The sequence below is a fragment of the Malaclemys terrapin genome, chromosome 13 (assembly GCF_027887155.1).
Source record: "Malaclemys terrapin pileata isolate rMalTer1 chromosome 13, rMalTer1.hap1, whole genome shotgun sequence".
Taxonomy (NCBI): Eukaryota; Metazoa; Chordata; order Testudines; family Emydidae; genus Malaclemys; species Malaclemys terrapin.
Window position 1 is genome coordinate 31,039,001 of NC_071517.1, and position 20,918 is coordinate 31,059,918.

Consider the following 20,918-nt stretch of genomic DNA (forward strand, 5'->3'; position numbering starts at 1 on the left):
ACTCACTTTTGCTGAGGCCGAGGGGTAACACAGTGGCTCCCAGCTCTGGATGTCCCCAGTGGCTTGTTAAGGTGGTGCCATGTACTAGGACGGGGGTGGCCAAATGTACTGACCCTCTGAGCCGCATCCGATAATCTTCATAACCTCGAGAGCCGGGCGTGCCTGCTGGGGCTCGGGCCTTCAGCTCTGTGGGGCTCCCCTGCCCCATGGCAGGCACCTGCCAAGGCTCAGGGCCCCAGTAGGTGCACCCCACAGGGCTGAAGCCCTGAGCCCCACCAGAGGGCAGAAGCCACAAGCTCCCCTCCCCGCCTGTCTGTTAGGCAGAGAAGGGGGGGGGCATCCCCCATTAGCCAGGATGCGGGGGATGGTGTCCCTAGCCTCTGTTGCCAGAAGCTGGGAATGAGCAACAGGGGATGGATCACTTGATGATTACGTGTTGTGTTCATTCCCTCTGGGGCACCTGGCATTGGCCACTGTCGGAAGACAGGATACTGGGCTAGATGGACCTTTGGTCTGACCCGGTGATGGCTGTTCTTATGGTGGGCTCCGGGAGCCGCACTTTAACTATAAAAGAGCCACAGGTGGCTCACAAGCTGCAGTGTGGCCACCCCTGTACTAGGAGCTAGTCCTCACCTTTCCTCTATCAGCCTGTCCCATAGCTCAGTGGTCAGGCTGCTCTCATGACAGACTGCGCTGTTTAGAGCCTTTCTCCCTCTGAGGTAGAAGGTGGGGTCTTGAACCTGGGTCTCCAGCACCTCAGGTAAGTGCTCTAGCTACTGGGTTAAAAGTTAGTTGTGGGGGTATTGCCACCTTCTCCATGGCTGTTTGTTTTGCATGGAGTGAGGCAGGCGCCTACCTCATTCTCACAAGAAACAGTGTAGGTGCCTAAGCCGCCGGCTCCAGGAGAGGGGCCACCCATGGATCACGATCAGAGCAAGGTGCCCAACTCCATGAGAGGGACTTGGGACACACACCCCGCATTGGCATCTCCCGCTGACTGTCTGAGGGGGCTCTCCTCTCCACGGAGCGTGCCAGCTTTTGTGGATCCCAGTCTAAGGCGCCTCTCTCTCCCCACGCATTGTGGGGTGGGGTGGGGGAGGAGCCGAGGTGGCTCACTCAAGCTTTGTGGATCCCAGTGTTGTTCCAGTGATTTTCAAGGTGACTAAAAGCAATGGCGGATTAACCAATGGGCCCACAGGGCCTATGCCCAGAGGCCCCGGCCAATTAGGGGCCACCAGAAAAATGGACACCCCACCCCCAGCAGACAAGGGTCGTGCAGGGTGGGGGAAGCCCCCGTGCCCTGATCCTGCTCCACTACCCGGCAGCAGTGCCAGGTGGGAGGGGGAATCCCCTGCACCCTGGCCCTGCTCTCCGGCAGAAGCACAGGGCAGGGGGGAAGCCCCTGCACCTGGACCCCGACTGTGGCTCCGGGACTGGAGGAGCTCTGGCTCCCTGCCACAGCCTCAGGGCTGGGGGAGCGCTCACTGGCCGCTGCGGCCCCAGGGCCCTGGCAGGGGAGGGAGGGGCACAGAGTTCTCCAGTCTTGGGGCTGCAGTGGGGGGAGGGCAGAAAGAAGCAAATGGGGGGCACAGTGGGGGGGTGGCATGGGATGGGACCGTGGGTGGAACGGGTGGGGCTGAAGGGGAAGAACGAGGGCAGGACTGCAGGCGGGAGGGGGCCCCCCACTTGCTCTGGCCCAGGGCCACACGAAACCTTAATCTGCCTCTGAAAAAGTTAGGTGTTGCAACGTTCAGCGTTACAAGTTCAGCGTTACTAAGTCCCTTTGTGGCTCCAGGTCCGGGTCACCATGTTCTGCCAGCCTGGCAGGCCCACAGGAGGGGAAATGAAGAGCAAGAGACCCCAATGGAGCCTGTCCAGCCCCAGTGTGCCACACCCCAGCTCTTCACAACCACCAGCCGCCAGTCACCTGCCCCTCCCCACTGCTGCCTCCTCCCAACTGCCACGGGACCACATTCCCCGCCCCCGCCCCTGTTAATGTGGCCCAGGGCTCCCTCTATGGGATGCTGGCTCTGCTCCAGCCCCAGGGTTGGGAGGATGGGAAATGGGCCCTATGGTGCTGAAATCTCTGTCCCTGTGAATTCCTCCACTGACGGGCAGGTTCAGCGTCCCAAACATATCCTTCCTCGCCCCCGCAGGTTTCTCAGCCCTGGCAGGGTCCCGTACAGGCAGGAGAGTTCCTTTTGCCCTCCCAGATCCCCTGAACATGCCCCCTGTGGGCTCTGGCTTTCTGCTGTGCTCACAGCTCAGTTCCTAGTGGGGCAGGTGCCCCCCTCAACCAAACCACTCAGCTCTTCTGGAGAGAAACCAGAGAGACAATGGGCCATAGTTCCTGAGCTCCCTTCCCCCCATGGCATAGGAGTCAGGATTCCTGGGTTCTATTTGCAGCTCTGGGAGGGGAGTGGGCTTGAGGGGGGTTGGCAACCAGGACTCCTGGGTTCTCTGGCAGGGGAATGGCCCGTGGGGGATTAGGAACCAGGACTCCTGGGTTCTAGTGCCAGCTCTGACAGGGGAGTGGGCTTGAGGGGGGGTTGGCAACCAGGATTCCTGGGTTCTCGTCCCAGCTGTGGAACAGTACTGAGTCAGGTTTCCCGTGGGAAGGAGGAAATGTATGGAAGAAGTTTAAGGGGAGTTATTACCCAGCAAGGGGAGGGTTTTTTTGGCCCTGGTGAGAGGTAGAGCCCAGTAAGCCATATCTAAGATGGAGGGATGCACAGATGTACCTCACCCAGGAGCAGGTTTGGCTGCTCTCACTGGTGAACAGGGGATACGGGGTGCCTCTGACGCCTTGCACAACAGCCAGGGAGCAGCCACTTGAGGTTTATTTATCCCCTTGCTGGGCTCTGTACACACAGGAGAGGGGGATAAGGGCCAGTCCAATGGGAATCCAGAGCAGGGTTAGTGACCTGAAAAGCAGAGACCCTGTTTGGAAAACAATCTATGGTTTTCAGGAATGCCAGGCTGTGATGCTCACTGAAACCCAGGCACCACCAGGCAGCTGGATAACAGTCACACTGCACCGAGATTGCTCACCCAGTGCTAAAAAACAGCCACCTCTGGGTGAGCAGCTCAATAATAACCACAAAGTCAAGTTCTAGAGCAGAAATGCAGCGAGGAGCCAACCAGTGGGAGCAGCAGCAGCCAAAGCCGGGACCTTTGGATAGTCCTGTCAAAACTGTAGAAAGTGCTGTCCTGGGGACTGTATCGGGGGAATCCCCAAAGCAGCTCCTTTGATTCTGCTCCTTGCTAGCATTTGGCTCAGGGACACGAGGGGAGAGGGGATAAAAATGTCTCTGTGGGGGTAGCCCTGGTGTAGTGTCAGTGACTGTCTGCAGGGAAAGAGCCTGGGGGGAATCAGTGTGAAATGGACTAAAGCTCCTTCTGAAACCTTCCCAATTGTCCTTCTCACCTTGACTGGCCGCAGTGTAACATCCACGTTTTGTTCCAGATCATCCCAGCCCCTGGAAGGTAAAGAGCTGCAGTGGAGATGGATCAAGAAGGGGATTATCAAACAGGGAGCTGCTGGTGGGTTTTTCCTAGGACGGAAAAAACTGAGAGGAGGGGATGGAGTGGCAAATTGAATCTGGGGGCTGATTTTAGGAGACCCACTGGATGCTTTTGTCTGTGCAGGGTGTGGTAAGGTGAATTCCCCCATCTCTGTCCTCCAGGATAAGGAATTACACACAAGATAGAAGTAATCCATGCCTCTAGCAGCTTTTGACACTACACTGGCTGCAGAAGGTATGGTTATTTCAGGGTGCCACTTTTCTTGAGTCCCCAGCTTGACACACCGTGATCCTGATTTCCAGACCTGCAACTTTCATTTGAAGCTGTGGCTGAACAGAAGCTAAATATTGACACAAGTAATGATAATAGCTATCTTATTTATTGACTATATACTGTAGCCCCCTTTGCCAAGCGGTAGCAGATGTCAGAGCCTTGCAGGTCAATTGCTTTGAAGGAGAAATCGATGGTGCAGAGTCAGGGTATGTTCTATTGCGAGTTGTGTATTTACACTATATCCATCAGTCCTTGAACAGAGGTGGTCATAAATGGGATGCAGGCAAACCTGCCTTTTAAAAATCTCAGCCCACCACTAATTCCTAGTTTGTGAGAAGCACCTCTGCCCCAAAACTTGACTTAACTCTACTCTAAATTCCCTTGCTGTTTACCACAGCCACAGCTCCCCAAACAGAATCTGCATTGCAAAATTAACAACATCTTCAAAAACTGAACAGTGCCCACACCCTAAGAAAAAGAACTTTTAAGATTGTCCTGTAGTGCCACCTGGTGACTGCTGCCATAATATGTCCATATATCCATAACAGCACAAATGGTATTGATCTACTTGGGCATGGCCAAAATTGATCAGAAGCAATTATGGAAATGTCAATAAATAAATACATACATTAATAACCTTTTCTCATTCTGCACCATTCTAGGAAGATTGCTTTGTTTAAAAACAAATGGTCATAAGGCTCCTCATCGAGGTCTCATTTCCTGGCTTTGCCACAGGCTAGCTAATTGAATTTGGTCAAATCACACTCTGTGTGTGTCACACACAGAAGCCCCAACTTATTTTTTGTGTTTACAGCACAGGAAATTTGAGAATGAAGAGCCTTTTAAGGCTTTCACTGAGATCCCACAATCACGTTTGGCTGCGGGAGAGGAATCTAGTGGTTAGAGTGGGAGGGCTGGGAGTCAGGATTCCTGGGTGCTATCACGAGCTCTGGGAGAGGAGTGGTGGCTAGTAGTTAGAGCAGTGGGACCTGGGAGTCAGGACTCCTGTGTTCTGCTCCCAGCTCTGGGAGGAAAGTGGTGTCTAGTGTTTAGAGCAGAGGTGGCTGAGAATTAGGACACCTGGGTTCTGTTTCCAGTTCTTGATGGAAGAGGATCCAGATTGTTCATGTTTTAAGCACTCTCCAGGCTCTGTAACTTTCCCAGTCAAACCCCAGCAGCAGCATGTATCCCGGCTCCCCCCACACACACCTTTGTGTGCTCTCATACCTCCACCCCACCCCTAGCTAGAAAAGATCTCACATGGAAGGATAGTAGCTCCAGGATGGAAATTCTTTAATCCACTTGGGGTTCAGCAGAAAACTTTGGATGTTTGGCCAGTTCGTTGTCATGGTCCTTGTTAATGAACCAATCAGCAGCAGTGAGTGTGGTGTGTGTGTGTGTGGGCATCACAACCCCAGAGGTGTGTGTGGTGGATGGGGGATGGATGGCAGTTCTCTGGGATGCAATTTGCTGAATCATGGTGTGAGAAAGGGTTTGACCCCTCTTGGGGCTGGAGCCCAGGAGCGGAAGCACTCTGGGATATGTGAGAGCCAGGCTCAGTGGGTGTGATCATGGGCCCCATAGAGAGGCTAAGAGGGGAGCAGTAATATCTCTCTTTGACAGAAGCAGGTGGTTTGGGAGCTGAAAGGGCAGGGTGCTCTCCAGATGTACCTAGCAATGAGGTCTGCAGAGCATGGATTTGGGGGATCTGAGAATAGACAGATGCAGGGGCGGTGCTGTCATCCTCTGACCTGCCGCAAGATTCCTTCACCCGGCCGAACAGTGAGATTCCCCCCACGTGAGAGTTTCTTTGTTCTGGTCTCCATTTGCCCCCTAGGCCCTGGGGATCTGTTGGCCTGCACAACACAAAGCAAGCTTGTTAATAGCAGCAAAGGGCTGTGAATACAAGCAAGGCGGGGCCTGGATCTGCAAAGTACATGGATGGGAGAGAAAAGGCCAAGTGGTGCAGGATGGTAGGATGGCCGACTGGATGGGGGCGTTCTCCTCTCGGAGGCCGTGCGGAAGCCTGTAAGAGGGTGCTGTGCTGCTGTAGTTTCTATGTTTCACAGGGGGCATGAAACCAGTCAGGATGAACAGAGATCCTCTGTCACTTTCCCATTCGTCAGGGCACATCACAGCTCTAGTGAGTCCATTACAGCCAGTCAGAAAAATGCGATTTTCCCCATTCGGGGGGAAAAGAAACAAACAAAAGCTTTCAAAACTTTAACCTTTCCATGGGGATTTCCTAAACCAGTGGTTCTCAACCAGGGGTCCAGGGGCCCCTGGGGGGCCATAAGCAGGTTTCAGGGGTCCACGAAGCATGGCCAACGTTAGACTCACGAGGGCCCAGGGCAGAAAGCCAAAGTCCTGCCACACGGGACTGGAGCCTGGGGCACCAAGTCCCACTACCCAGGGCTGAAGCCAAAGCCTGAGTAACTTAGCTTCATGGGGCCCCCTGTGGTATGGAGCCCCGGGCAATTGCCCTGCTTGCTAACCCCTAAAGCTAGTCCTGGCTTTTGTATGCAGAAAAACAATTGTTGTGGCATCTCTGGGCCAGGGAGTTTTTATAGCAGGGGAGGAGGGAGAGGGGCTCAGAAAGAAAAAGGTTGCAAACCTCTGTCCTAAATGAAACCACATGACAACTTTCATCTGTGTAATTATGAATCACCATTTTAAAACTAAACACGTTTTCATTTAGACTTCAAATAGTATTGTGATTCTGTATTTTAAATTGGATTTTTTAAAAATATTCTTCTGTTGGGCATTTAAAATAGTCAAATGATAAAGGATATTTCCCCACCAAACACACACACACTGTCCTTTTCCACTAGGAAAGAGGGAGAAATGGTCAAAATGTGGGCAAACATATTATTTCAAAATGAAATTTCCCCCCCAAAAAATGTTTGGTTTAGAAAAATTCAAGATTTTCCTCCCTGAAATACTACATTTAGAACAATTTTGGAAAATTAAAAACTTAATAAAAAAATTCCCACAAAAGTTGATTAATTTTCCTGACCTTTTGTTTGACCAGCTGTAGATTGCATTCTGCCCGCCCTCTAACCTCCCCCTCCTCCCCTCCATGTGTTTTCAGCTGAATAGGAGATTCCCCATCACCTCTTATCCTGAACAGCTGTACAGTGTTGGCGGGTAGCTGCTAAACAGCTGCTATATCTGTATAGAAGTGACTGCATTTTATTCTTCCACAACTCTTCATTGTCCTTATGGCCTGTCCATCCCATCCCTTCCGGCCCTCAGAGCTCCTCGCCAGGCAGCTCAGAGTGCCTTCTCCCCTGGTGGAGTGAGTGAAGCTGATGCCTTTCCCCTTCCCTGCACCATCACTTACCCTTGGGTCCGGAGATCCTCTCAAGACGTGCCCAGAAGCTGCAGTGCCGCGTGGGCAATGGCCCTTTGACCCGAGACTCATTCTTGCTGATGTGAAAGAAGTTCTGCTCTGTGGTGTTGTAGAGGGGCCAGTGCCCCTTGCTCCTATCTGTCCCTGTGGGACTCCTAGGGCAAGAATTCAGCCAGCCAGGTCAGGAGAGAGGAAAGCAAATGTACCTTAGCTGCTAGGGGTCTCAAACACAGGGTTGTGGGCAATTTATCCCCATACACTGAGGGCACCAGAGTCTCTCTCTGTCTCTCACACACACATATGCAAACACACATGCACACACACACAAAGTGTTGTTATGCTGAGGGCATGCTAGCATGTTTTCTGATCTATGGGCAATCACAGACCTCAGTGAAGTTGGTGTGTATGCTAGCCACCTTTCATTCAAGTTAAGTGAGGAAGCAATTAAATGTCCTTTTGTTTAGAGATAACTGAAACAACAGAAGCCATCGCTGAAGGCATTGGACTACATGTGAAGACCTGAATTGAGCACTAACACTGGGAGAATAAGAGGGGTTTCCTTTGGACTGATTGCAAACTCAGGGGCTGGGGTATTAATTGGTGGATCAGGGTGTGTCAGAAGCAGACAGGACCAAAACGCCAGAGAAGAGGCTGGGAGCATGGCCCTGAGAGGGAGCAGGGTCTGAGCTTCTTGAGGCACAGAACTGGCTGGAGATGCACACTTGGATATTGTGAACAAGGAAACTCTTATCTGTTCCTGCTGTATTCAGGCACCAGGACTTTGCACACATGTTTTGTAAATCAACAGGATTCCACTAAAGAAATACCCAACTCATACAGTCAACTTTTCCTCCTACCATAAACAACTCACCAAGGCCCGAATTTTGGCTAGCATCTTGGACCAAAGGCAACCTTATTTTTTAAAGTTTCTTATGGTCCAGGGCCACTCAGGAGCCAATGACCAAAATTTTGTCTTTTCAATATGGCCACCCTCTCCTGTTCTCAATGAGGATGAAGTGACAAGATTCCCCTTAGTCAAATAGCCACCATCTTCCATTGGACTTGGTAGGGTTGAAACCACAGGATACCCTCAGTTAAGATGGATACTGGCTTCCATTTATCTCTATGGGACTCAAAACCTCAGGATTCTCTCAGTTATGAAGACCATTTCTTGCCTTCATGACTGTGCATTGAGGCTGACTCTAGTAAAGATGGCCACTGGTTCCCAGAGTTGCTAATGGGATGGAAGTCAGGCTGTCCTTTAGGAGGATGACTGTGCTGTCAGAGAGGAGGGAGGGACAGTGATGGGAGCAGATGAATGTTGGCACAGGGGAAAAAAGGGGCAGGCAAACATGTAAGGGCAAGGGAGGGGCATTGGGGGGCAGGTGACTATGAAGAGGGGGAGGGGAGGATGCCGTGTTATGCCTTACCCACTCCTGGCAAACTCCGCCCAGTACCGCATCACCCTACGGCTGAGTGCCACCTCGGCCTTCGTGTATGTGTGGTTGGCTCCCCCCTCGGATGCCAGGGTCCCAAAGAGATAGAGTAGCTCGGTGGTGTGCACCGCCCCCATCCAGTGGGGCCAGAGCGAGCCGGAAGAGCGGTGTGCAAAGAAGTAGACATACGTGGGGCTCCCAGCATTCGCCAGCTGCCCGGCCAGCTCAGTCATGGGACACAAGAAGAGGTAGTCGCTGGCAGCTTGGTTCATGGCCCAGCGGTGCTGCGCCAGGCCGCGACCCTTTCCCTCTTGGCTGTACCTCAATGCTGCTGCCTGGATGGAGAGCTTTGGCAATCCCGGCACCATGAACCTTACTCCCTCCACCAGCTCCTCCCAGCTGATCAGGCTGTCATTCCCCAGGCTGAATCCAGGAGCGCCGAACATCAGGAACATGGAACCTTCATTGGCAGTGATGCCGGTGAGGATGGGTTTGGTGTGGATGTGCCCAGCCTCCAGCAGCCGCCATGGCTCATCAGGGAGGAAATCCCCATCCACCGTGGGCAAGAAGGGGAAATCAACCAGCCTCTTGTTCCTTGTGATGGTGAAATCGTGTCGGACAAACTCCTCCGAATCTTTCTTCTTCAGACAGTCTACCACAGCACCGTCACTGCCCTTGCCACAGCCCATCAGTCGGCCGAGTGCCCGGGCTCTCTCTCTGGCCTCCTTTGGGCTCAGTGAAGCCCAAGGTGCATTGGCGACTCCGCTCTGCAGCGCAGCCCGGGCAAAGAGGTGCCGGCTCCCTGGTGAGAGGAGGTGGAAGGCGACCGAGGCACCACCAGCGCTCTGGCCAAATAGCATCATCCGTGCTGGGTCCCCACCAAAAGCGGCTGCATTCTTCTGCAGCCAGCGCAGTGCCAGGCGCTGGTCCCACAGGCCAGCGTTTCCTGGGGCGGCTGGCGGCAGCGAGAGGAAGCCCAGCGCCCCCAGCCGGTAGTTCATGGAGGCCACAATGACGCTCTCAGTGGCGGCTAGGAAGCGCCCATCATAGACGTCAAGGGAGGCTGTGCCGATGAAGAATCCCCCGCTGTGGATCCAGACAAGGATGGGGACCAGAGCGGGAACCTGGGGCTGGGGCTGGGGCACCCAGAGGTTGAGGAAGAGGCAATCCTCTGAGAGCGGTGTGGTAGGCAGCCACATGGCACTGCCAGGGTAACCAGAAAACACTTGCTGGGGGCAGGAGTTGCCGTAGCTGGTGGCCTCCAGGACATGCCTCCAAGGCTTGTGAGGAACTGGTTTCTTGAAGCGCAAGGGCCCCATGGGGGGCTTGGCGTAGGGGATGCCCAGGAAGGCGGTGACTGTGCTGGAGCCGGCTAAGAGATGCTTGCCCCGGACGGGACCACTGCTGGTGAGCACCACAGTGCCATCATCGGAGGCAGAGCCAGGGCCTAGCAGGGAGAGGAGCAGCAGCAGGCAGGGCAGCACAGGGAGGAGTGCCAGCATGGCAGAAGCTGGAAGGGGAAGAAACCACCCACAGGGAGTTATTTGTTGGGCCAGTACCAGGTGGAGACATAAAGCCTGGCTGGTGGTGTGGTGCCAGGATGACATGGGAGGGGCACGCTGCCCCATCGCATGCCTGGATCATCTGGGTGTATCTCATTTAATCATGCCTCCAGCTCTACTGCTCCTCAGCCCCTCCTCTTGTCTGCATGTGGCACATAACAGTCTAGCCTCCCTTGGCTCTCCTTGACTCTGGGCTCGTTTCAGTTGTGTAGGGTGCCAACTTTGTAATATTTAAAAACTGAACACTCCAGCAGGAGTGCTAGAACCTCCCCTGCCCTGCCTCTTCCCTCTGCGGACCTGCCCCCCATTCGCTCCTCTTTTCCCCTCCCTCCATTGCTCACTGCTTTTTCCCTCTCCCCCCCACCCCGTTTCTGTGTGGGTCGGGAGGGACTCGCCTGCAGAGCCAAGGCAGGGAGCTGCAGCCACTGGATGCAGGTAGGAGGTAGTCCTGGCTGAGTAGGGGCTGGCGCAGATGATAACTCAGCGCCTCCCTGCCTCCCTTGCCCGCAGTAACCAGACTTTGGGTATCTGGTCAGTAGATCTGATTGGACACCGTCAGGTCCCCTTTTCGACCGGACTTTCTGGTCGAAAACTAGACACTTGGCCATCCTAGTTGTTGGAGCTGATGTGAGGGTGCTGGTGGCCTGTGATATACAGGAGGATGGTCTGGGTCAGGGGTTGGCAACCTGCGGTATGCGTGCCAAAGGCGGCACTCGAGCCGATTTTTACTGGCACGCTGGCCAGAACCCCTGGCCGGCAGCGGGCTGAGCGGAGCCAGCAGCTGGGACCCCGGCTGGCAGGAGCCAGTGGATGGGCTGAGCCGCTCAGCCTGCCACCGGTCTGGGGTTCTGTCCACCGGTGTAGTGTATTACATTTTTCCCCATAGGAATGTGCTATTTGCGGAGCACCAGGACTGGCAGCCTTAAGTAGTACACCGTAAGTAGCACATTCCTACGGGGAGTAATTTAATACACTACACCTGGGTAGGGAAGACTGTGCCTCCCCAAACAGCCCGCCCCCTATCTGCCCCCTCTCACTTCCCACCCCCGACTGCCCCCCTCATAACCCCTGACCCATCCAACCCCCCCGCTCCTTGTCCCCTGACCGTCCCCTCCTGGAACCTCCTGCCCCCTGACTGCCCTCCTCAGAACCCCCCAACCCATCCAACCCCCCCACTCCTTGTCCCCTGACCACCCCCTCCCGGGACCCCCTGCCCCCTGACTGCCCTCCTCAGAACCCCCCACCCATCCAACCCCCCGCTCCTTGTCCTCTGACCACCCCCTCCCGGGACCCCCTGCCCCCTGACTGCCCCCCTCAGAACCCCCCACCCATCCAACCCCCCCTTCTCCTTGTCCCCTGACCACCCCCTCCCAGGACCCCCACCCCCTGACTGCCCCCCTCAGAACCCCCCACCCATCCAACCCCCCGCTCCTTGTCCTCTGACCACCCCCTCCCGGGACCCCCTGCCCCCTGACTGCCCCCCTCAGAACCCCCCACCCATCCAACCCCCCCTTCTCCTTGTCCCCTGACCACCCCCTCCCAGGACCCCCACCCCCTGACTGCCCCCCTCAGAACCTCCCACCCATCCAACCCCCCCTTCTCTTTGTCTCCTGAATGCCCCCTCCTGGGACCCCCCACCCTTATCCATGCCTCCAGGACCCCACCCCCCATCCAAGCCCCCCTGCTCCCTGTCCCCTGACTGGCCTGACCCCTATCCACACCCCTGACAGGCCCCCCGGGACTCCTGCGCCTATCCAACCATCCCTGTTCCCTGTCCCCTTACCATGCCGCTCAGAGCATCAGGACTGGCAGCCCTAAGTAGTGCACCGTAAGTAGCACATTCCTATGGGGAGCAATTTAATACACTACACCCTGGCCCCGCTCAGCCCGCTGATGGTCTAGAGTTCTTAAAATATGCTCTCGCATCCCTTATCAAAAATTACACTACAATTAGCTTAAAACTTGAAAACTTAAAAACTTGGTTTGTATATTACAGTAATCATTAAAAAATGTATAATGTTAATAAATACATAGATTTGATTAAACAAAGTAATTGTACTTATGTGCCTGTGCTTAATTTGTGTTTTCTATGATTTACTGTCTAAAAAAATCTCGTATGTCTCACACCCCCAGAAAGGGCATCTCGCACTCCCAGGGGGTGCGTGCACCCCAGGTTAAGAGCCACAGCACTAAGCTGATAAAATCTGTATTTTAATTTAATTTTAAATGAAGCTTCTTAAACATTTTAAAAACCTTGTTTACTTTACATACAACAATAGTTTAGTTCTATATTATAGACTTATAGAGAGAGACCTTCTAAAAATGTTAAAATGTATTACTGGCAAGCGAAACCTTAAATCAGAGTGAATAAATGAAGATTTGGCACACAACTTCTGAGAGGTTGCCGACCCCTGGTCTGGGTGATCTAGTGGCCTTAAATTCTATGACATTGAAAATGGCACCAGCGCGGCTGTGCAGGAGAACCAGCTAGGATGAGTTTGTTCTCTACTGGGTTACACTCACTGACATAGGCGTCAACTTCTTCTGGCACCGGTGGGTGCTCAACCCCCCTCTGCCCCCGGCCCTGTCCCAACTCCACCCCTGCCCCGTCCCCTCCCACCCCCATTCCAACCCCTTCCCCAAAGTCCCTGCCCCACCTCTTCCCCTGAGCAAGCCACATTCCCGCTCCTCCCCCCCCAGAGCTTGCTACAGCTGTTTGGCAGCAGCAAGTGCTGGGAGGTAGGTGGAGGAGCGGGGACATGGCATGCTCAGGGGAGGAGGTAGGGGGCGGGGGGGGAGCTTGGCTGCTGGTGGGTGCAGAGCACCCACTAATTTTTGCCTGTGGGTACTCCAGCCCCGGAGCACCCACGGAGTCGGCGCCTATGCTCGCTGAATTCCTGCCAGGGAGCACTAAGCAATGCAGGCTCAGAGCAGCAGTGGAGGACTCACAGCTGGAGCTGTGAAATTGACAAGAATGTCAAATTGAGCCCTGCCCCAGGCTCAGGAGGTGAGCAGCCTCCATTGCCTAGCTGACACCTGGCAGGGGGCAGCTGTGAGCCCACCACAGGCTCAATGTCACAGCAGGGAGCCTACCAGCTGTGAAATTGACATTCTTGTAAATTTCAGGGCTTCAGCTGTGAGCCCCAGCTGCTGATCTGAGCCAGAGGCAGCCCTGAAACTGACAAGGCTGGCAGCCAGCAGGAGGGGGTGTAAGTAAGGCAGTGTCTATAGGGACACTGCATCACCCTAATTATAAAAAGGGGGGATCCCTCTAACTGCTGCCCTGGCTCTTCTGTGATGCCAGGGCAAGCTCTGGCTACTTATTGCAACTAATCCCTGTATCAGTACAGCTCCACCTAACCCAATGAGCATATTGGCAGGAGAAGAAAAATGGTTTAGCCTTGTGTTGGGCACAGCATAGCACAGAAACCAGCAGATTTTGTTTGGGATAGGTCAGGTTGGTTTGGTCCCAGGGGGACACTACCCCTGGACAAAAAGAGCCACCTTGTGTTAGCAGGGAAAGTAGATAATGTGGCCCCTTTCCGATGAAAGGTGTTGTTGCAAAATAGTGGATGTTTGGTTCTTGTAGGGACCTGGGTTCTTTTCCTAGCTCTCCTTGATGTGAATTTGTGTGGTGCTTGCGAGACAGCCCCTTCCTGTCTCTTCTCCATCCGCTACTCTGCACAAACCTGATTGGCTGGGGGAAGTGCCAGTCAAACACTAAATCTAGTAACTACAGGCTAAAGGATGAGGAATGTTATAACCTCATAGCCTGGAGCGGAGACCTTTTAACTAACACACTGTTCTGCGCTCACCGCCAGCTGGACCAGAGTGCACATGGGGCGGGTATTGCATTGGCATGGAGCAGTGAGTCTGTGTGTGTGTCTAGATGACGTGGGTGGGAGAGAAGATCCGGTTGACTGTGTGCTGTGCCAAGTCTGTGTAACCCCTGCTAGAGATCCTGACCTGGCTGTGCTCCTGGCTTAGGGAACAGTGTCACGCTGTTGTTAAGTGTGGTACTTGTTCCAGGGACTAACTCTGGGAACCCCTCTCCCAACCCTGGGAATCCCGCACCTGACAGATGTCCAGTTACAGCTAACATAACGGGGGGAATGGGCAAGTGCTAGTTTACAGCTCCCCTAAAGTTGGGATGGGAGGAATTGGTGAACAAAGCTGTGATGCTCAGAGGAGCATTAAGAACATTGTGTAGAAGAAGTAGGATTAAAGTTCCTTACTCTTTAGCTGAGTGCACCTTTCCCCTCAGTTACTGGACACAGTGTCTCCCTCAAACCAGGTGTATGCAGTGTAGCTGTAGCTTTGTCAATCCCAATTATCACCTGTGGGTGAACCCTTGTCACAAAGCGATCACTGTGTGTCTGACCCAGGGGTAGTTAATAGGTGGACAGCAGGCCAAATCCGGACCACCAGATGCTTTAAAATGGATCCTGAAATCTTTGTATTTACTTATTATCATTATTGTTGTTGTTTTTTTATTATTTTCTCTAGAGTCTGGACCTTGACTATCCCTTGCTTGACCAAGAAATTTGGACCTTTGACAAAATAATTGCCTCCCCCAGGTGACCTATCAGTTCTCCTCCTCAAAGGAAACCTGCACAAAACTTTCAAAAGACAAGCCTGGGAACTTAAATTCATTGCTCTGCTAGACACTAAAAATTATGGACTGACCAGACACACTGGATTTATGGCTTATTACAACAATCTGTAACCCACTAACTCCCCTTTTTGTCCTATGAGGTGTTAAAAGGCGACTCTACCTTGAATGGTCCCTTACAATATGGGTTAACTGCATATGCTAAACAATCTGTTCCAATTTGCATTTAGCTGTGAGAGCCTCTCCCAGCCCTGAAGAAGAGTTCTGTGGAGCTCAAAAGCTTGTCTCTGTCTGTGTTTCCCCCTGGGAATTGAAATTAGAGGGGGTGTTTGAATTTCCAGGGGGTGAGGGCCGAGGGGTGAGACCGTGAGGGTGAAGATGAGCTGTATGTTTTCATGGGCAAGGTGATTTGGCACTAACTCCTGGCCCCACATTTTAAATGTTATAAAACACCAATAAACATCAGTGTTTGAATTTCTGATGATTTATTGCCGTTTAGAAATCTTCATTTGAAATTATTAGGTGGGCCAACATCCCCAAAATGAATGTGCTGACAGCTGTGTGAGAAAGCTTGTCTGTTCATACTTTCCAAACCCACTATGCTTTTTTTAGACACAACTAGTTTATCATATGTATGCCTTTAAAGTGTGTATTAATGTTTCAATTTCAATTCAAATTTCCAACCAACAACTACATGGAATTTTTTTCCAACTAGAAAAGTTTTAAAACAACTAGATCTAGCTGGAAAACAACTAAATTGGCAACACTGTGCTAGTTGACCACCTGGGGGAGGAGGAAATCCCTGTTGTCTTCCCATCAGAAGTTCATAGAATATCAGGTTTGGAAGGGACCTCAGGAGGTCATCTAGTCCAACCCCCTGCTCAAAGCAGAACCAATCCCCAGACCCCTAGGTGGCCCCCTCAAAGATTGAACTCATAACCCTGGGTTTAGCAGGCCAATGCTCAAACCACCCGTGCTTATTGGTCCAATAAGAGATATTACCTCACCCATCTTTTCTCTCAAATGAAGTGTGACATTTTTACCAACCCTACGGGACAGACCAACGGCATGTGTGACACTTGGCAAGTCTGTCTTAGGATGCTACATTAGAAGTCCTGGTGCATCCCCCAGAGAAGAGGCCCCTATAGGCAGGACTCAGCAGTGCTCCCTCTAATTTTTCCCATGCATGTGCAGAATGAATTTTGTTATGTGCACCAATATGGAGGTGATGTGTGACACCTCACCTCCATATTGGTACACATAACAAAATTCATGTGGCAGGGGTGAGGCCGAGGGGTTCGGAGTGTGGGAGGGGGCTCAGGGCTGGGGCAGAGGGTTGGGGTGCAGGAGATGAGGGCTCTGGCTGGGAGTGCAGGCTCTGGGGTGGGGCCGGGGATGAGGGGCTTAGGGTGCAGGCTGCCCTAGGGCTACAGTGGGGAGAGAGGACTCCCCACAGCTCTCTCCCCACAGCAGCACCTAGGCTGGAGGGCTGAGTCACCTCTCCCTGCTGCATCAGCTCTGGGGCTGGGGTCATGAGATAGACGCCTCTTCCCCGCCATGGCAGGTTGGGGGCTGGGCTGGGTTGGGGCCAGGGGAGGTGCGCCTCTTCCCCATCTGCAGCAGGTCCAGGGTGGGGCTGGGCTGGGTTGGAGCCGAGGGAGGGGTGCTTCTTCCCTGGCTATAGCAGGTCCGGGCCTGGCTGGGTTGGGACCCGGGGAGGGGAATCTGTCCCCCAGCTGCGTCAGCTCCTTGGCTGGGGGAGAGGCATCTCTCCCCGCCGCAGCCCTGAGCGCCTGTGCGACGCTTAATAGGCTGCTGCATGGCCATGCGGCCGCGCAGCTTAGAGGGAACTTAGGGCAGGAGTCTCCTTAACCATCCCTGATCCCCTTTAAGAAACACCCCCCCCCCCCCCCAGTCAGTAACTCCAGGTCTCTGCTGCACTCACAGCTTGGCTCCATCCTTTACCCAGCTCTCTGCTACAGGGGAGAGGCCCTTTCACATCAGGGAAGCGTAGAGTGATCAGGTGTTTGGTTTTTGACCAGTTGAAAAGGGATCCTGGCAGCTCCAGTCAGCATCGTTGACCGGGCCATTGACTGTCTGATTGGCAGCACCACACAATGGGGCTGGCAGGTTCCCTGCTAGCTTCCATGCCGCATGGCTCCCGGGAAGCGGCAGCATGTCTCCCCTCCAACTCCTACAGATAGGGGCAGCCAAGGGGTTCAGCACGTTGCTCCTGCCCCAAGTGCTGCCCCCACAGCTCCCATTGGCCAGGAACCATGGCCAATGGGAGCTGCGGGGGCGGCGCCTGTGGACGGGGCAGGGCGCAGAGCCGCTTGGCCATGCCTCCACTTAGGAGCCGGAGTGGGACGTGCCGCTGCTTCTGGGAGCTGCTTGAGGTAAGTGCCGTCCAGAGCCTGCACATTGACCCCCTCCTGGAACCCAACCCCCTGCCCAGCCCCAGCCCTGATCCCCCTCCTGTCCTCCGAACCCCTTGATCCTAGCCCAGAGCCCCCTCCTGCACCTCAAATCCATCATCCCTGGCCCCAACCCAGAGCCCGCACCCCCAGACGGAGCCCTCACCCCCTCTCGCATCCCAATCCACTGCCTCAGACTGGAGCCCCCTCCCACCTTCTGAACTCCTCATTTCTGGCCTCACTCTGGAGCCTGCACCCCCAGCTGGAGCCCGCACCCCCTCCTGCATCCCAGCCCCCCTGAGCCAGCACAGTGAAAATGAGAGAGCATAGAGAGAGAAACGAGCCAGGGAGTCTGAAATCCCCTCACACATGCAGAGGGAGGGTCCTACCAGAGCAGGGCTGATGCACTTTGGGGATGAACATACCCTTTGGATGCTATGTGGTGGCCTAGAGCCGGGGATAGGAGGACCCAGGAGTCCTGAACACCCAGCCCCCCTTCTTTAACCATTCCACTCTACCTCACTCCCCTCCCAGAGCCAGGGAGAGAAACCACGAGTCCCAGTGTACAGCTCAGGTATCCTTACTGTGACTTGACCCCCAGCTCTGGGTGGAGGAGGAGGAAGGTTTGGTGTTGTGGTTACAGGTAAGGGGAATATAAATCAGGACTCCTGGATTCTATCACAGCTTGGGGAGGGGAGTCTAGCAGGTTAGAGCAGGGGGGAGTGGGAGACAGGACTCCTGGGTTCTATTCCTGGCTTTAGCAATGGAGTGTGGGGTAGTGGATTGGAAATGGGGGGAGGCTGGGAACCCAGACTTCTGGGTTCTATCCCCAGCTATTGGGTGGGAGTGGAGTCTAGTAGGGTAGAGCGGGGGGACTGGGATTTAGAAACTATACTATTCCCAGCCCTTAAAGCAGCTTGAAAGGCTGTGTAAGGGAATTGCTTTGGGAGGGGAAGAGATTCCAGGTTCAGTCCTTCTGAGATGTAGTTAAACCATTTGGACCTAGGGTGCCTGTCTCAGAGCTGGTGGAAACCAAACACTCACCTTCCTAGTTCCCCAGTTGCAAGTTGGGCCGCTCTCTCTGTTTCACAGCTCAACCTGAATGGGAATGGAAGACCTCAGGAGTCTTCTGATACTGGAATAACAGCCAGGGAGCAGTCACTGGGGGATTGTTTATCCCGAGAGCACCAACCCCACTGGGCTCAGCCTGTGCGGGAGGAGGAGATAAGGTCCAGACTGCAGGGGAGCCCAGAGCAGGGGTCGGTGACTGGGAAAACATAGATAAACAACTGGTAGCTTACAGAAAGAGAAGATCTGTGGTAACTGGTGGGCAAGTAGCTCTGAGGTGGGGTATGGCAGCTAGTTAACAGGCACTGCTGCTCAGGGATCCCTAATGCAGCCACCTCTGGGGTGGGACACAGCAGCTTTTAAAATCCCACAGCAATACAGAGTTGCTATCAGAGGGCTCTGTGTATTGCTAAGGGAGGGGATGCTGCTTGCTTTCTCTCTCTGCTCAGTGGCTGAGCTTCCTAGGTCAGATGCTGCTCACTCAGTGAATAAGGGGATCATCTAAACATGAAATCTGGGCAGAAACAGCTGATTGCTAGCCATTTAAATTATGATCCACACATTAGCTGTGTCTTGGGGCTTGGTTCTTTCCCTTCTGCATCAAGCCTTTGGCTGGAGTACAAGCTTAGACCTAACTGGCAAAACACCCCATTGCCTGGGCTGATAGCTAAATGAACTGCTGCCATGCCAGACTGCTAGAGTCCACGTGGGAATGGTCTGATATATTGATCTGATTCAGCTAATAATTAATGGTTGATTCACGTTATTCTGAATCATTCTGTTATTAACTGGACTTCTTTATTAGTCTATTATTAATATGCTTATTTCCTTTTCAACTTAGCTTTATTTCTAATACATTATATAAAGTTGAAAAATTGTGTTGACAAATGTTACTTCCCCAATGATCTGAAGCACTAAGAGGACCTTGAAGTGGTCTGTTACATTCTAGTCTGTAGTTCTCAGAAGGGAAATACATCTGTGGGAAACTGAGCAGCTTGGAGGGTCTTATAAACCTGCTGGAACTGCTTTAATCCAGGACTGATTGACCTGGATCCCACTGGGTGTATATCTGTGGAAATTTGCCCCATCTCTGCCTCTTTTTCCAGGGAATAATCAGTGGCTTTATTCCAGGGTGGACTGATTTAAATAAAAGTAATTGACATCACTAAAACCTTGATTTCACTGATCAGTTTTAATCTCACTTTGCATTTTAACTTTTTAATTACTTTCCTAAAGAAAGGTTGATTCTCATTGGTTGGTACCCATTAAAACCTGTTGATATGTAATTAAATGTAGCCTTTACATTAAATTTAGTACTTGTGTATAGATATAGTGTAACCTACCAGTTAGCAAAAACATTTATTTGAGCAATTAGTTAACATACATTTAGATTCTTCTTTGTACTTTTTTTCTTATGTTAGAAAATGGAGACTGAAGCATTTCTTATTTACTAGATGATTAATATTTTACTCGTGATTTGTGTCCAGCTGTATTTGGCTGGAAATTGGAATTCAGTTACAATAGCACAAAACCAGCACTTTTTTATTAGTTAAATAAAACTACCTTCAACATGAGGAGAAAAAAAAAAGCTTTTAATGCAAGAACTGTTTTGATAAACAACTGATTTATTAAACAAAGGAAGTGTGATCTGTAGGTAGTGAACTGAACTGATTGTTTCTGGTCACTCTGCCCTTCAAGATTTCAGAACTAGTAGATCTCACCCTATGACACCTCATTTGTATTCATAGATTGGAAGAGGGGACAAAAAGTTTTCTTGCTTTTTCAACTCCCAATCATTTTCTTAATGTTGAATGAACTAATGTCCCTAGCCTCTGATTGCCAGAAGCTGGGAATGGGCAACAGGGGATGGAGCATGGGATGATTACCTGTTAGGTTCATTCCCTGTGGGGCACCTGGCATTGGCCACTGTCAGAAGACAGGATACTGGGCTAGATGGACCTTTGGTCTGACACAGTATGGCCACTCTTATGTTCTTAATCATTGAACTGAACTAGTTGAATAAATTGAAAGAAAGAAAATGTTCTCTCTGCACCTGCCAAAGAAGTGTTAAAATCTGGTTTAGCACTTCAACAAATGCTGGTTACGGTGCATAATCAATTACTTCCACCTGTCCAGCTGTTCGACTTTCTTTAAAACTTCAGCATCAAATGTATGTTGCTTATTAATATTTGTATTTAATTTAAATGTATTTAATAGATGGGATGGTAAAGTAAGGCCTTACTGTAGGTTATCATCACTTCACATTTGATTTTTAATAGGTTTTTAAAGTGTAATTATTTAAATAAAAAGACAATTGAAATAAAATCATTTTAAAAATAACTTTGGCATTTATCCACCCTGCTTTATTCGCTGACCGCAGTGAGCAGACCGGGTCTGCAGCCGCAACGTCCAGGAGCCCATCATTCAGGGTGCCAACATTCTTGAGTCCAAGCTGGATGCACCTTGCTGCTCCTTTGCAGAACTGCAGCTCCCAGTGGTTTCATTTGGAGCCACAGTGGATCAGCACCTCTATCGCTAAATATAAACACAGACAAAAACTTTTAGTGACATTAAAGGTGGCCTCAGGATCCCACTCAATGAAACCTTAAAAGCCTGGGCATGAGACAGGGAAAGTTTCCCATGGACCTTGCCACCTTTGCGTTGAGTACGGTGCCA

General features: G+C 52.2%; 1 protein-coding gene across 2 annotated transcripts; it reads right to left on the reverse strand.

Moving 5' to 3' along the window:
* Positions 1-1,724: 1,724 nt before the first annotated feature.
* Positions 1,725-20,555, reverse strand: LOC128848263 (acetylcholinesterase-like). 2 transcript variants are annotated; one of them, XM_054048154.1, is made up of 4 exons: positions 18,219-20,555; positions 8,581-10,096; positions 7,142-7,305; positions 1,725-5,654 (listed from the first exon to the last, which is right to left on the reverse strand). In XM_054048154.1, the coding sequence occupies exons 2-4, from the start codon at positions 10,086-10,088 to the stop codon at positions 5,632-5,634; spliced, it is 1,695 nt and encodes a 564-aa protein (XP_053904129.1). In that variant the 5' UTR covers positions 10,089-10,096; positions 18,219-20,555; the 3' UTR covers positions 1,725-5,631. The 2 variants fall into 2 exon arrangements, with proteins under 2 accessions (XP_053904129.1, XP_053904128.1); XM_054048153.1 differs by lacking the exon at positions 18,219-20,555 and having other exon boundaries at positions 8,581-11,319.
* Between the last annotated feature and the right edge of the window lie 363 nt (positions 20,556-20,918).

Excerpts from the sequence above, each read along its gene's own strand:
- LOC128848263 (XM_054048153.1), bottom strand. The coding sequence starts at position 10,214 with ATGGGGCAGCGTGCCCCTCCCATGTCATCCTGGCACCACACCACCAGC. Across the intron at positions 7,306-8,580 it reads GCGGAGTTTGCCAGGAGTGG|GAGTCCCACAGGGACAGATA; the intron begins GTAAGGCATAAC and ends TTCTTGCCCTAG. Across the intron at positions 5,655-7,141 it reads GAGGATCTCCGGACCCAAGG|GCCAACAGATCCCCAGGGCC; the intron begins GTAAGTGATGGT and ends TGTGTTGTGCAG.